Genomic DNA, 16,410 nt, shown 5'->3' on the forward strand with positions numbered 1-16,410 from the left:
CTTTGCATTTCATTTGTAATGGCAGCATTTACATTATGGGATGGGTGGAGAACTCTAAGATCTAAGGTTTAACATTTGGGTTGGGAAGTGCTTTAATGAGTCACAGAATATAATCTTTCTCATACAGTATTGTGTCATGTGTTTTGTTCAGGCGGTGCGATAGGGCATCTGCCTGTAGGTGGCAGAATAAGAATAAGAGTAATTAAGTGGTGGTGCACTAGGTTTTATTTTTTCACCTGACATCCATGAGTTTGACATGTTTTTACAGTCCCAATTATATTGCCCCTAAAAGACCAGCACTCACTCACTTTTCTAACAGGTTGTTACAAAGTATACAAGTTGGTTTCATTTCAAATTATATCGTTAACAATACTCAAGTAATGATATGAAATCTTAACATGGCTTTGTTTTCATGCAGTTTAGAAGAAAACAATTGTTTCTCCAATTGCAAATGGTGTGGAGAAGTTCAAGTGGAAAAGTGTGACCCTTTGACCTCAAGCAGTCTTTAGTTATATTTTAGACTATTCTAAAAGTTATTCTTGTGAAATGTTTAGTGTGTAGTCTGTAAACTGCTATTCTGCCTGCAAGTAATTCTTTGAACTGCAGGGTGCATTTAGCTATGCCTTCTTTTTACTCGAACAAGTAATTTCACCTAATGTTTAGGCTGAATAATTAGACACTAGTTCAATACAGTGTGATAAGAGGAAACTAACTTTTACTAGAGTTTGATTTTCCAGTTATAATGGATTATATGCATGCTTACGCAACAGCACAGTTAGACCACCATATGCCTATATGTTAGTAGACTACGCACCTGGCAATATGAATATACAGAAATGCTGATATAGATCATTGTTAATAAGGTGGAAGTCTTAATGTGTTAATGCTTTTTTGCGTGCTTTACAATGTATGAGGTTAATTGCCTTTTAATTGTCTTACTATTATACATAAGTTGTTTCTATTTGTGTATATTAAAGTGATGTTTTATGTTTGGACTCTTGCAAAAAAAAATAGTTCGGTTTGGTTGAAACAGTTCCTAATAAAAAAAGTTAAAACTCATCAGACCAAACATCATCTCCGGACAGCTGTTTCGAGGGGAGCCACCTCACGCGTCACGTGGCCAGTTTGGAACGCCTCGGTACTATCCGGAGCCGATCCTACCCGAGAAGAAGTTGGAAGCTTGATTGACGTTCTGCACAGCCAATCACAGCTTGCCCGAGTCGGTCCTCCGGCCAATCAGCTACTTAGAGTCGGCGACGGGTTTTCATGGATGGAGTCAGCTTGCATAAAGTTAAAAGAAGGACACTGAGCGACCACTGGATGTGTTTTGATGTGTTTTAAGCTGTGTAAATCAGAAATGCATCGCGTTTAACACTTGCAAGGTGTTACCGCGGAGGGATATTGTTGTTTTTCTGGGAGAAAAGTCATAAAATGGTGAGTTGGGGACATTTTTCTAACTTTCTGTCAAAAGTTTTGTCAAAGTTGTAGATATCCTAAACATATATGTTTCGCTAAATGTAAGTTCAGTTGAGCAGTTACCTTACGCTAAATATTTATACAAAATAAAACGGAAAGTAACGTAGGTGAATTACTGTTTTTAAACGGTGCATTGGGAGATTGGCTATAACGTGGCGCATCAGCTCTTTGCCAAGTTGCCAACACGTTAACTTCTACGCCGTTAACTATTTGTTTCTGCGCGTGGACGTTAATTACTGCGTCCTTATCTTGACATTAGCAAGCTACTTGTCACAAGAACGTGTAATGTATCCGCTAAACCTATTTTTTTTTTTTTTTTAACTGAACATGACACCATATTTCCTCTGGCTTTGGTTCTGTCATGTTACATTTTGATAGACGTCTCAGTCGATGAGCACAACCTCATACTTCTCTGAACCCCTCGTGCCTCTTCAAGGATGCAATTGCAGGTGCACGATCAGGTTTTGCCTTTTATGTGACCGACAAAACAAGGTCGTGTTTCCCACCATAATAACCGCAACCTAATTCATACAAAACATATACAGAGAAAATAAAATAATCCGTATGTGTTCAACAAGTAACATGATGAACGAGTGAGAATGTCTCCCTGAGCTGTAACAGTCAGTCCGGACACACATTTAAGTAGTCATGCATAGCATTCCTCAGCTCCGGTCAACGGGAAGAGCCGCCTCGATAGGGAGGAAACCCATTATTGGATGACACTGTTTACCTGTAGTCGCCTCTACAGGAAAGGAAAGTGCTTTCAAGAAATCTATTAAGTTGAGCTAAGCCTCCAAAAAACAGTTCGAAGATGACCAGTGCTTTGATCTTCATTGTTTTATCTGGTGCCATGTGTGTCCAGTTCACTGGGCCAATACATGGCTGAGATGGAGCATTGAAGGGATCCCACAAGTGCATGCACACAACAATCTCCACTGGGAATTTGTTAAGTAAATAACCAGGGTGGCCTGGCTGCTGATGCTTAGTACACTCCCCACACTGTAATAACACCTAGAGGCTGCCCTGAGAGCACAGGTCATTTGTGTCCTTGCTCAAAGTCACTGTGATTTCCTATAAGCGCTCATGCAACTCACGTAGACACAGACTCCTTTATGTGTGACACTCTCTCCTCATCGATCCACTCTCACCGTGAATGTTTACAGACACCTTTGGGACCAGACATGTTGGTGTTTTGAGGAAAAGGCCTGTCGGACAACAATGCTAATGCTATTTGGCAGGTCTGTTCTCTACACGCTTATTAGCGAGACTGTATTTTAGCATCTTATCAATTTCAAACTCCAATATCATTTCCTGTCATTGTTGTAGTCTGTAAACACAGGAAAAAAGCCAGGAATTGCTAATTGCTGAAGTAATTGTGACAAAGCAGGCAGTAATTTAACTTTGCCAAAAGCGGCTCGTGGGAATGAGGTGTCACAGATGCGTTTGAGCGGAGGAGCATACCATTAGTTTTTAGAGAGGCACGTTCTGGATACCCACTCACCTCCCCACTAAGGACCCACTGAGAGAAGACATAGAGGAGCAACATAGCTCAGCCACAGCTGGGATAGGAAAGCCACTGCTCTTCTGCAGGTGGATGTGGGAAATTGCTCACATTCCACACACTTGTTTAGCAGTTGGGAACATATGTCTGATAAGTTTAGTGCATAATAGATATTTTAGTAATATTTATTTTCGTATGGACCTTACCAAACTGTTTGCCCTTATCTGACCGTAGAGGAATAGAGAGACAGGAAACGAGGAGGGAGGGAGAGTAATAAAATGTCCAAAAGTCCTTCGCCATAATTGATCCAGAAACACTGCAGTTATACGGGACATGGGAGGCATCACAGACCACCCTATCGCCAAGGTTCCCCAGACTGAAATGCCTATGTGATGCTGCATTCCATTTATCTTAGAACATGTAGAAGTCAGTGCTGCTGTAAATGAGTTAACTGCATTCAAGTACAACAAGTTCGGAAAACGTTTGCTCCAGCCAGGTTAGCCGTTGCGCGTTATACTGGTATACAAACACCATGGCAACGGTGTCTACGGATATAACTCTTACAGTACTGTATGTATGATGATATTAGCAAACGTGCTAATAAACAGTCTATTTCTGTTGATGCGGCTATCTGGTATTTTGACTTATAGTCCGAAATCCGACTTTAGGTGGCATTCCTGTTGAAATTTATGAAGTTCAAATGGGACAAAGCACAAGTACCATGCTCTATGAATTCAGCTACATATGACGACCCTGAGTGAAGTCAGGGGTCAGTGGCAATCTTGGCTTCAGAAAGGGTCTCCACCCTCTGAAGTCAGTGCAGTGACCGGTACTCTGACACTTCAGAGTGTTTGTGTTTTCCTGTGGTAATTTATTATAATTGGACTGTTTTGCTCTGTTCATATTAAAATGCACACAGAGCTTAAATCCAGCCCGTCAACAAAAGCTCTTTGAAGCAGCTGCTTTATCCACTGCTCACCAAACAGTGCTCCTCTGGTGACATGTGTGGCCCACTGGGTGGGTGGAGACCAGTGAAGAGTGACCGCCAGTGACTGCGGCTGCCTGTTTTCAAATGAAAACCAAGTTTCAATTATTCTACAGCCACAGTCTTTAATTTTATCCTGTAATTCAGCTGCTCGAGACTTGTCACTATTGTATGTCTTTTACTGAAAACTCCCAAGTTTAGGCCAATATAAAACATAAGCATTATTGGTCAAAAATGTTGTAGCATTATGGGGTATTATAACCTTTTGTGATGCGTCATAATGCTTCAACTACAAACTGTTATTTGCTGGATGACAGCATGCTGCATTGAGTCACTGTGTTAGCTTAACGCTGACCACATTCTGTTTAGAAACATGCCTCCAGAGCTTGTAGCTGAATCCACATGTCCCCTCATATGTCCAATAGATCACACCTCTGACATCAAATAAAAATACTGCAGCCCTCCGGGCCTGATTATTGGAACGCTACAATCCATTCCCATTAGGCCTATAATTATAACTGCTAGCTGATGGGGAATACCAGACTCCTCTTCTGGTCGTGTTGATTGTTCAGTGTGATGACGGGAGGTTATGTTACACTGAGTGGGCGACTTGTGCTGCTACAGAAACAAAAGGACATGTAATTATGAGGAAGAGCGCTTGTGTAGATGGGATTTATAATTGGTCCCTTGCTGATCTAATAATCAGAAGGTTTTGAGTCAGGATTCTCAATTTTGAAAGGTCCGTTTTTTTAGCTTCCCCATCTCTTTTGAGGTCAGGTGAAGTGTTGTGTGTTTTCAAGGCTGGTTGGGCCAGATACTGTAATACTCTACAGTTTGCGAGGTTGATCCTGTATGAGCCCTGGCAGAGCTTTTGATCTGAGACTTCAGGGAACAGGCCACACTACCTGGCGCATTGGACTACCAATGGATATACGTCATATCGTCGCTATGTTGTTCACTATGCGAGGAAACAAAGAGCAGTGGGTTGTTAAGGCTGGTTAAATACTTTTCTCATATGACACATATACACTACTCAAACAGTACACAGTCTTTGTAGCTATGCTGTCCAACTCTTAGATACTGGCTTTGAAAAGGCCAGAAAGAGGTACCTTTTTTAAATTTTTAGTATGCTGCAGGGCTCCGTGCTGTCCTTCGCTAAACCTTCCTGCAAATACGTTACTTTGTTAAGCCTGTCCATGCGCTCTATGTAGGCCTGGGATGTGTTGTTTTTGGTCGAGGCCTGATTACTGTAATCCTGCCAGAAGGAGAAGATTGGGACTCACTGCTCAATAAAACATTCAGTCAAAGAAGACACTCACACAAGTATCACTCCCTCATACCACCCTCTCCTCCAGGCTTTTGTTTATGACTTTCAGCCCCTGTGTGGAATGCTACTTGTCATTAAGTGCGTCCCAGAAAACTCTACAGAAGAATCTAAACCCTTTACAAAACCAGGGTGTTGGATGTGGAATTGCTCTCACAAGCACACATGATTAATTGTTGACTGATCTCTGGTTGCCATAAGTTTTGAGGTAAGGAGTTGTTGAGCTGATCAGCAACATTTTAAAAAAGGTTAGTTTAAAAAGAAAAAAAACTGTTTGATAGAACATTTAAAAAAAGGTTAGCGTTTTTTAAAATCTTGGTTGGAAACTGTGGTATTTACAAGAACTTTATTATTTATTATGCTGCAAACGTTCCCAGTTACCATATGCTGTGTTGGTCTGTTTCATCTTTACTTGGTTGCGTCTATAAAGATGATGTGTAATTTGTGCATTATGAATTTAGAGGAAGGTGATGTTGCTGAAAAAGAGCATGTTAGGTTGCTCACCCCAGCCTTGATTAAAGACTTTAAATCTAATTGAAATCTAAAGAACTAATTTTAAACTTAAACAATGTTTTTGTAGGCTCAGACACGTGAAACCTTGCAAGTGACATTCAAAGTGCTGCCCTGTAGAGAGCTGTAGATTGTTCTTCATGAGTGGACATAGGTGGCAGTTTTTCCTCCACACCATGGACCGTACATATTGTGTTTGATCTTTGTTATTCTCTGTTCTATAGCGTAGGTTATTAGAAAAACACAGACGAGCAAATTGTCTGCATTACAGCAGGAGGCAAAACGACTCTTTTCCTGTCTGCAGAGCACAACTCAGGCATCCCAGCATGTAATAACATGCTCAGCTGAGTCTGTCATCACCTACACAGATGATTTGTACATCTCTCTTGTCTTCCGCTCGGTCCTCAATCACTGCTCTCAGATTAGACCGTTATAGAGTACCTTCATATTTAAACACTGAACATATTAGCAGAGTGTTTTATAATATTTGAATTGTGTATATTTTCCTGCTCTCTCTGGGCGATTTAAAAGCTTTACTTAATTACCCGCCTGCTTTCATTGCAGTGTGTGGCTGCAGTATACACAGTTGCTGACAGATGCTACAGATGTAGGGAGCACTTTAGTTGAGTTGGTCATCTCCATGGACCGAGCCAATGTGTTTGTGTGGTTCACATTCGAAGTCACCACACCACAGGCCATGCAGGATGGAATTTGTGGAAAGGTTCATTTAGTCTGCTTCCAAGCAGGTAAAAAGACAAAAAGAACTGTAATTATAGGAGTGAGGAGGAATGGAGGATTCTACAGCCTGTTTTCAAAACAGGAGTGAGAAGGAGAGCGCACCTGAATATTTGACTTCTTCTCCCCTCCCTTCCTTCCTTCCTTTTTCCTACTGTCCTTGACCTTGTGAGATGCATTTGAAGGGAGTGAGTCACCCTTCAAAGTCAGGGCTTGGCTGTTAGTTGTCACTCCAAAATCAGCCAGTCAGTTTACAACCACGTGTGTCATGTTGCTACCTGTTTCCTCCATGCAGACCTACAGATGGCCTCGTCATCAGTCATACTGCAGTACATTGTACCTGCTGCTGTCTGTCTCTTTAGATTTGGCTCTATTGTGTAGGCTATTTCTCCCCAGGCTACGCATACTCTACCTGCTTCTGTTAGCACTAGCATTATCTGTTAGCCGCACTGTATTCAGCAGACACTGGCCCTGTGTGTTCACATCCACTGTTCTGGCCATATGCCCTCCCAGCAGGGTGGAGGACAAAGAAGCAGAGGATCCCACATTATTTGTAGACAAAACAGGCTTTGAGACTCGGAATGAGTTATCCTTTGGATGAGTTTTGCTGCAATACTGTGGTGCAGGTTTGTCAGAAGTTAACTGTTATGAACTTGTGTCGTGGCTCGTACTGAACTATAGAGATTGCATGGATAGATTACAGGGCATACATACCACAACAATGGCGCCTTCTATGCGACAACATGATGTCATGACTAGGGCATTTTGTTCTTGACTTATTCAAGCTGAAGAAGTCTGAAAATAGCACAGCTTTTTTTTTTTTCCCAGAGAAAGCCTTCGACAGAAACTGTCACCTCTGGATACGACTTGTACATCTGCAAACAAAGGCTGTGCTGCTGAGGAATGCAATGTCTCTCATGCCCGTGCAGGTCCAAAGGTCTCTCCTGCCTCAGCATGCTAATGACATTTCCCTGGGCTGAAATGTGTTGCTGTCAAAACGTCACACTGACCTCTGCATCTTTTTAATGTGCGTGCATACTGTAATTGGTTTATTTTAAGTCTGTTAGTTTAATATTGCCACCTGGGGAAACCTACAGACTCAATAATGTACCTGAGTTTTTAGTTTATATTGGAAAGTGTGCACATGTTACTACTGAACCAGCTGATTGAAGACCTCTTGTAAATGTGCTCATTTTGAAGGCCACAGCTGAGTAAAATATTTGCGCGTTGCATGTGTTTACTATTGACTCACTTTTTAATTATTGCCTGATTCACCACAATGAACACGTGCAAATCTGAAAGCGAGCCTCCTTTGAATACTACTTTGTTTTAGCAACAGACGACCCCCACAACAATACTTTTCCTAATGGTTCCTCCACGGGGTATGACCGATCGATTACAATGGTGGCCGGGCCCCTTTATACCCGTGACATTACACATGCCCACAATTAGCATATGAGAATGGTGTGTACACTTCAACACATGGTAGTGTCAACAGTCCCCAGGAGCACTATAGGAGCGTCTTTTGTTTTCATTCATTTGTTTGACTTAGCTTTGGTTCAGATCTTGATGTTGACACAAAAGGTACCAGACCGTGACCACAACACAGCCATGCCCTTATGCTGACAAATTGCTGCTGTGATTGAATAACATGGAATAACAAGTGTGGTTGGGTTTTTGCAGACTGACTGGCGTACAAACTGCTGATGTATGGAAACCTTCTTCAGTGCAAATTTAATTTGGAAATACTGTGTGTATCCACCCCGCCTATTTTGACATTTTAGGACGTTTGTCTTTTTCCTCTAGGAATGTGTGTCGACGTAGTTGATCCCCTACATGCTGCTGTCTGAAGAGCAGGAGAAGAGCAGAAAGAATGGACGTGGAAGACTTTCCTCCCCCGCCTCCTGAAAGTAAAGTCAACAAAGCATTCTCACTCACACACGCGCAACATTAACGTCAACAATAACATGATATCGAAATAAGGTAGAAAAACTAGTAGACATATAGGCCGGTTAGCTCAGTTGGCTAGAGCGTTGTACTAATAATGCCACGGTTGTGGGTTTGATCCCACTCTGGGCCATAATCCACCAAAACAGTTACACAATAATCTCCAGGCATTTTGCTAATCAATTAATTGTTTATGACATTTGTCAAACATTCTGTAGTTCAAGCCTCTAATTTGTGAGGATGTTCTGCTCTTCTTTGTTTTATGTGATTATAAGCTAAATATATTTGGGCTGTTGGTCAAACAAAGCAAGAAATCTGATGTTGGACTTTAGGATATAGCAACAAACAAATGTCACTGTTTTTTTTCTGAGATTTTATCAAATAAACGATTAATCATATAAATGAGAAAATATTCTTCAGATGAATTAATATTGAAATAAATCATTAGTTGCGGCCTTAGGGGCTGATCACACCGAGACGTGTCGCTACAGGCTGTGTGCGCAACCGGTCATATGTGATTAAGGATAATGATGAGGCCCTTGGTCCCTCGTCTATATCAACATTTTCCTGATATGAGATATGAATTCCCCCTTTCCTCTCACTCTCCGTAGCTCTCTCACAGCCCAACGGCTAACTAGCCAGCTAGCTCTGCCACATCTTCTAGCGAAGTGTCTCGGTGTGATCAGGGATTTGTGTTGAAACTGTACACAGTTAACAGTTGAGTCTCAACACAGGACGGTATTCGGTTAAACTACACACAACATATGTGTTCCCAGTGTTGCTCTTGTCTTTGGCTGTCTGTCTTCAGAAAATGATTACAGTTTTGGACTAGAAGTATCACCTCCTAGCTTCTGCAGGTCGTCTTGTGGTCACATAACTTCCTGGAGGGCTGGTGAAGCTGGACAGTATGAGTAAACAACACAGATTCCTCTCTTCTGATTCTCCTCCGCTGTGAAGTGTGTGGGCAGAGGAACGAGGGAGTAAGGAGAGTAAAATGTGCTGTGCTGCTGTGAAAACCAGACAATGTGCCTCAGTAATATGCTGAATACTGCTGCAGCAGCACACACACACACACACACACAAAGCCTCCGGGGATTGACACAGGCCAGAGAAACGCGTCGTCTCCTGCTGGCCAGTCACTGTCTTTGTTGCCAGGGCGATGGTGGAACAGATCGTAACCCAGTGACTCATTTGAGCGGACTATTATGTAGTAGAGTGGAGATGGGCCCACAGAACAGAATCCATATTGTCATTATGAATTGACAATAGCCACCTCAGCAAGGGTGTGTGTGTGTGTGTCTGTGTGCATGTACACTTCATGATCTTGTACTTGCATTCTTTTAAAGGTCGAAAGATGAGAGGAATCCTCTCCTGGTTTGGTTGTGAATTTGAATGTAGCTCCTCACATGTCTGTGTGTGTGTGTGCGTGTGTGTGTGTGTGTGTGTGTGTGTGTGTGTTCATATGTGTGCTCGCACTGTAATGGCAGGTCAACATTCAGCAGCACAGTCTCCATGATTAAGCTGCAGACATGCATAACCATTAGGGCTGTCCAAATTGGCCAAAACAATGATGTTTGAACATTCATTGTTAAAAAACACATAGGTTTGAACTATTATATTATGTTTGTGAAGCCATGTCCAAACTGACTGGGAACAGCACAGCAATGCGCATTTCTTCCTGCCGTTTGCTTTAATAAGCGCCGCAATTGACGAGGAGCAGCTGATTGGTTAAGTTGAAGTTGAATAGTTATCTGTGCGATACCTTCTCATTTCACCACAAAAAACTATTTGTCTGGAGGGAGATCGCCATGAAGCTGAAAGTTTCCTACTTTCTGTTGTCTATATTGTATGTAATCTCCAGTAAACATCACAATCTGTTTAAAAAGTACTACTACGATAGGAAGTACCACTCACTCATTCTTTAAGTGTTTACGTCTCCAGTCTGATCGGGATCACACAGCTGATAGGTACATGGTGTCTTTACATTACGTGACAACCTGTTGGAACATGAGGTGGGTTTCTCTTTGAGTGTCATCATTAGAGGTGTTGCCAAATTATTCCTCGTTCAGCTTGACCAATCACTGAAAGACTTCCTTCACTCACAGATGAACTTCTCATATTAACGGTTTCAATCCACACTGACTCCGTGAAACGTGGGTCTGTTCATTTTCAATTCATGAAAGTTACTTTGTGTGATTCCCTTTTATTTCACACTCGAATATTAAATGTCTTATTCGGAATTTATTTTTAAAAAACTATTTTAATACGTATTTTAATTTAGAATATCAATGGTCTCATACTGTATACATGGCTGCAAATGTACTATTGAAGGGCCAGTTGTGGCCAAATCCACTGAAATCAGGCCATGTTGTGTTCTGGCAAAGTCAAGGGTTTCACGTTGACGCCACAAAGATAGGATCTGCCTTCATATTAAGGGTAATTATTGGCATATGAATATAGATACCACAGTTCTGGAGTACCGCTGACTATTAGCCACCTAGTTTTACCTTATCTCAGAGTACCATTCATTATTGCACACATGGAAAAATACAGATAGCATCTCTGTTTCCAGGTTTGCTCTTTGCACCTCTCTTTTCGTGCCCCTTTAGTCATGGTGCAAATGGACAAGGGTGCAGATGGACATGGGGTCGCAGCGTTGACCTGGAGCATTAGTCACAGACCGTTCCTTCACACACTACAGGGTGGAACAACTACCTGTCAAAGCCTGAGGGGATTGTCCTGGAGATTTAGAGCTGTGTTCATTGCTGTGAGGGACTTCAAAGTTACTGGGTTTGCTACAGGGAGTTTCTTTGAGTTAAGATTTACTTGCTCACTTTCAATGCCCGGAGGCATAAGGCAGCACGTTGCAAAAGTGACCGTGGCTCTTTTGATGGTAGGAATAACCTTGCCCGCTGAACTTTAAATGGCCACGTAAATGCTTAAGTTGATTGCCTTCGGGAGGATGAACATTGGAAATGTTGGAAAAGCATAATGGATATGCTGGAAATTAACCTGCACAAACATGGAATTTTCTGTTTTCTTTGGGAACACAGGATATGAAAATATAGCTTTAGACTGTAAGTTAACACAACCAAGCTGTGACTCCTGATGAAAGTGCTCTTGTACAGAATTTCTGGTATGCTTGGGAGCAAAACTGTGACAAAGATAGAATATCATCCTACGAAGTTATGTTTGGCCCAGCGACATTTTAGAGGAGCCGAAGGGTTAAATGGTGAGATTGGGAGTTCCTTTCATTCGTGCTCAGTGGTTTTGACTGCTGTAAACCCACCCTCATATTTTCCACAACATTAAATTCAGGTTGAATTATTTGAATGTTTTCTCTGATAAAGTCTTTTCTTTTTCTTTCACCCCGCCACTGAATGAAACCTAAAATACTTTCATTCATATGTTCAACTCAGGGCCGAAACATAAAGCCAGCTGATGAAAGTTGAGCCTTTGCATTCCTCATCCTTTAACTCTCTCTTGCTCCTTTTTGAGCGTTACTGACTCAGGCCCACGCTCTGTTCATCAGATCAGAAATAATGCAAAACTCAGGCTGCAGTCGTCACTGGGGGAGTGCCGGCTCTCTTTCCTGCTGGCCTAATTGCAGTGTGGAAACTGGGAAGACATTTGTTGTTCCCTTCCTGTCTGCTGCCAATGTGCCGCCTTTGAACGTTAACTATATCTCGTAGCTCTGCCCTAGTTTGTCTTTGCTGTAAAGTGGAGCAGCTGGTGTGCAGAATCCGATCCCTCATATAAGAATTTCTGTAAGAAAACATACTGCTGTAGTAGACCCCACCCTTAATTATAAGTCTGTTTGTGGCTCAGTCTTTTCAGGCCAAGGACTAAAACTGCCACCCATAGTGTATCTGTAAACAGCCTCTAAAGGAGTCTTTGCGTGAAATGATATCATTATTGAGTTAAATCCGACTGAAACTTTATTTATATTCAGCCAAATCCTGAAAAGCATACAGTGTGGTATGATAACCTTGTCTGTGTGTTATTAGTCTCCATTTGTATACAAAGGGTGAATCTACTCGGCTGTTGCGGTAGATAAACAGGGCACAATCTTTCAGAAGTTTAGATATTAGTACTTTATTTATAGTTTGCTTGACGGTGACTGTCGTTTAGTTTGCTACTTTATTCGACAGGGACAGTATTTCAATTACAATTTCTGAAAATATGCCAGCCAGAAAGGTTATTTTTCATCTGTAGTAAGATTGAAGTCATATGCATTGTTTAAAGGGAACCGTACAGATTATAATGCTCACCTTAAATGGCATGTGGCACATGGTGCTATATGTCTGTAGTCATCTTGGAATTACATTTTTAACTTTGGATATATTGCATCTGGGTGATATAGATATTCTCTCACACTATATGTCGTGATAGCAATGTATTATTATCACAGTGTTGATATCTTTGGGGAAATTCAGTCGAGATATTGTTTATGGATCAAAAAACAATGGGTAGTATTGTTTTTGATAATCCAGTCAATTAGAAACCTAACAAAATGGCAATACTGCCTCCAATATCATAACCACATATATTAAAGGGATAGTTACCTCTGTAGAAATCACATATCTAAGGATTTACCAGTTGACAAATCCTTATCATCTCGAGGTATACTTATATCTTCCAAACCTCAACTTTTCTATTGGATATTCTCTGGATGAGTAATTTATTTTAGCACTGTATCTCTCTGAACCCTGTCTATTTTTTCAGTGTTGGCAGACAGCGTGCCCTTCGCAGATGAAGAAGAGGGGGAAACCTTTGACTTTGATGACAGTGGTGATGACATCCCGGAGGCTGACCGCCTACCCCCTGCGCCTCTAGCTCCTCTGGCCCCACGCATCAATGATCAGGGACAGAACCAGACGGTGGTCAGTCACCCTGAGGGCCATCTTACCAGCCCAGACCCCCCAGCACCTTCCGCCACATCCGACACAGCTCCATCATCAGCGGACACAACAGTTGCCACAAGCAGATCCTCCACAGCAGGTGGAGCAACAGCAGAAGGAGAGGGGACTGATGACACAGAGACAGATTTACCACCACCTCCACCCCCTCCTCTTGTTGATGACGCAGAGACAGATCCTGGAAGAACAGGTTTGTTTACATTTTATTGTTGGCTCTGGGGGGGGGGTTCTTCTGCATTGCAGTTGTATTTGGAAATTAGTTGGATGCAAACAACAGTGATCAAAAAATTCTCCGCATTCCCCTTTTGTGTTTGTGTACATTATCTGCCTCTAATCTAGCCCCTTCAGCTCATGCTAAAGTGGGGCAGTCTGTCTCTCTCATGACACCTTGTATCTCTGGCTGCCTGGTGATGGAGTTTCTCTGGCTTTTATCACTAAAAGTCTTGATAGCAGCAGTATGTTGTACTGCAGTGAAATGAGGTGAACACTGCACTCATTTTTCAGGTTTTCCATTTTAAAGCATGTATGATGGGAACAAACAGGGCTTGCATTTCTATCATCATGTGAAATCTCAATTGGCCTTAGTTCTTAACATATATCTTCTGATTCCCACATCTCAAAATGCCACATCGTACCCTAATCTACAGTACCTCTGTACCTTTAACCAGAGCTTCTGGCAAAGGCTCATCCAGAATGACCACACTTTTGGAAAAGTGTCAGAAGGTCTAAAATACAAAATTGTTTGGAACAAAGATGGAATCAAAGATTGGACCCCCTGATCAGTTTCTCATACATAGAGACAGAGCACATATAAGTCCCATCCACACAGAGGAGGGGGGGGGGGGGACAATTCATCGCTCTCTATTGACTTTGTGTGGCGTGGAGGTACCTAGCAAATATACACAAGAAAAATGCTGCTGTGTGATGGGATGCTCTACCAACAGGTTAATGAACTCAGAACAGAGTTTTGATAAGCGAGATACTGAGCTGTTAAGAAGACAGGAGTGAGGCATCAGCAGGAAGGATGGGAACACTGTGGGATCCTGACACTCAGTATGCGTGGCATTTTGTCCCAATGTCAGTTGTGGGCTCACTCCGTGTCACTCAGGAGAGACTTCATTTAGAGTGAATCAAAAATGTATTACACGTGCATGATGAGATGAATAGTGTAGAGTCTTTGGCATTTAAACTCTTTTGGCAGTGTCAGTATAACTCACTGGTCGCAGGAGTAATGACGATACTAAAGTTGTAGGTTCACACCCTGTTCAAAATATAATGATTTAGTTGGTGTGATCTCAGTCATTTTTTTTTTACTTTGCATTTATTGAATTTTTTCAGTTTCACTGAACAAAAGAAAACGCGACAAAACATCTTAAATGACAAAAGGACAAAAAGAGGAGAAAGAAATTTGGTTTGTGTCCCTTTTAGGTAATTTATTACATAGAAATGACTCTTTTTACATACAATCTCTTTTGGTCAAGTAATATATTATATCAAATTAATTATCATTTAATTACAACTGAGCTGATCATGTGTTTCAATATCATTGTACCTGACATGGTATTTTTGTGACCCACCAGGCAGTGAAGGCCAGGATGCGTCCACCGATGCCCCTCACCCTCCACAGGCCGTCCCCAGAAGCACCTCCCAGGGCAAAGCCAACCCATACTCTGTGATTGACATCACTCCTCTCCAACTGCAGCAGCTTGAGCAGCAGCATGAGCATCCGCATGGACCCTCCTCTGCTCCAATGGAGCCCATGGAGCCAGAGGGAGAATCCCAGGATATCCCCACCAGCCCTGTTGGCATCGCTTCAGCATACTCAGTCCCAGTGCCCTGTGGCTATGCAACCCCCTCTGGAGTACCGCTCATCACACCAGCGTACACCACACCCGTCATCATTCGACACCTATCCGTGGATGAGGATGGTAAAGTAGAGCCTGCAGCCAATTCAGAAAATAATAACGAGGTTGATCAGATGTTGTCAATGTTTATTTTGAAACATCCAAAACCAGAGAAAGCTATCTTGTAATTCTTCCTCTCCTTCCTCACTGCCCTCAGACCTAGAGATGCAATGCAATGACACGTAAATGCTGTCTCAGCTACATCTGTCCTCTAGCCTTTCTTCTTTCCCTTGTTTTTCCTAAAGCCTTGCCACAAGGAAGTAGGGCTAAATTTAGCCCTCCCCAAAGATCTGTGTTGGCTGTGAGGATTTTCCGGTTTCCTTCAAATCTAGCAATAGCTGAGCCCGAGCCTGTGGCCTGGCGTGTTGAAGAGTCTGATTACAGTGTCATTATCCTACCAAGGTCACACCAGATTGAAAAACACTTTTTAATAAAAGAGTTTGGAAAGTCGCGTGCGTGTGTGCGTGCGTGCGTGCGTGCGTGTTGAGGTAGAAAATCCTTTATACGTTTGCAGTGTTGTCATGTGCAAATTCTGGCCAAGATATACAAAGCAAGGACATACAGTTATCTCTATAGCCAAAGGTCCAAGGAAAACAACACAAGGTTTCTCTCATCTTGGAAATTTATAATTCGCTACATTTGTAAAGTGAAATTTGTGGAATCACATTAAAAAGTAAATATCGTATCTAAATATCTTGACTAAATCGTATGGTAGTTGAGGCGATTCAGAACCATCAGTGACACCTGGTGGCTTATGAGGAAATGTACAACAGGGTTTTCATGTTGTTTGCTTGAGCTTGTGCTGATTTCTGGAACAGTTATATTGATGGTGTATTCTAAAAAGTAAATGTATCACAATTGGTTATTGTCTCAGTCATATTGTATTATTGAGTTCATTCCATGCTCTTAACAATACTCTTCAATAGTAAGCCACGCTCAAATTCACAGTCCATCCTTCTGCTTGGATCATGAGAACGGTGGGACCTGAAAACAGCAACGTGCAGTAATGTGTTGTCGGGTTTCTTTCAGTAATGTTTTCTCTCTTTTTTCCTTCAGTCACTGTGGTTGGGACTGGCAACACCTCTGCAGACAGGTATGTGGCACACTAA

General features: G+C 42.0%; 1 protein-coding gene across 1 annotated transcript in view; it reads left to right on the forward strand.

Moving 5' to 3' along the window:
- The first annotated feature begins 1,286 nt into the window (after positions 1–1,286).
- The window catches only part of arhgef10 (Rho guanine nucleotide exchange factor (GEF) 10), a 44,498-nt gene continuing 29,374 nt past the window's right edge, over positions 1,287–16,410 (forward strand). The window contains exons 1-5 of the mRNA XM_034525522.1: positions 1,287–1,434; positions 8,338–8,441; positions 13,204–13,587; positions 14,978–15,325; positions 16,358–16,394. Coding sequence (XP_034381413.1) covers positions 8,405–8,441; positions 13,204–13,587; positions 14,978–15,325; positions 16,358–16,394 — 806 coding nt within the window. The 5' untranslated portion in view covers positions 1,287–1,434; positions 8,338–8,404. The remainder of the gene's footprint in view (positions 1,435–8,337; positions 8,442–13,203; positions 13,588–14,977; positions 15,326–16,357; positions 16,395–16,410) is intronic.

The sequence above is a fragment of the Cyclopterus lumpus genome, chromosome 22 (assembly GCF_009769545.1).
Source record: "Cyclopterus lumpus isolate fCycLum1 chromosome 22, fCycLum1.pri, whole genome shotgun sequence".
NCBI lineage: Eukaryota > Metazoa > Chordata > Actinopteri > Perciformes > Cyclopteridae > Cyclopterus > Cyclopterus lumpus.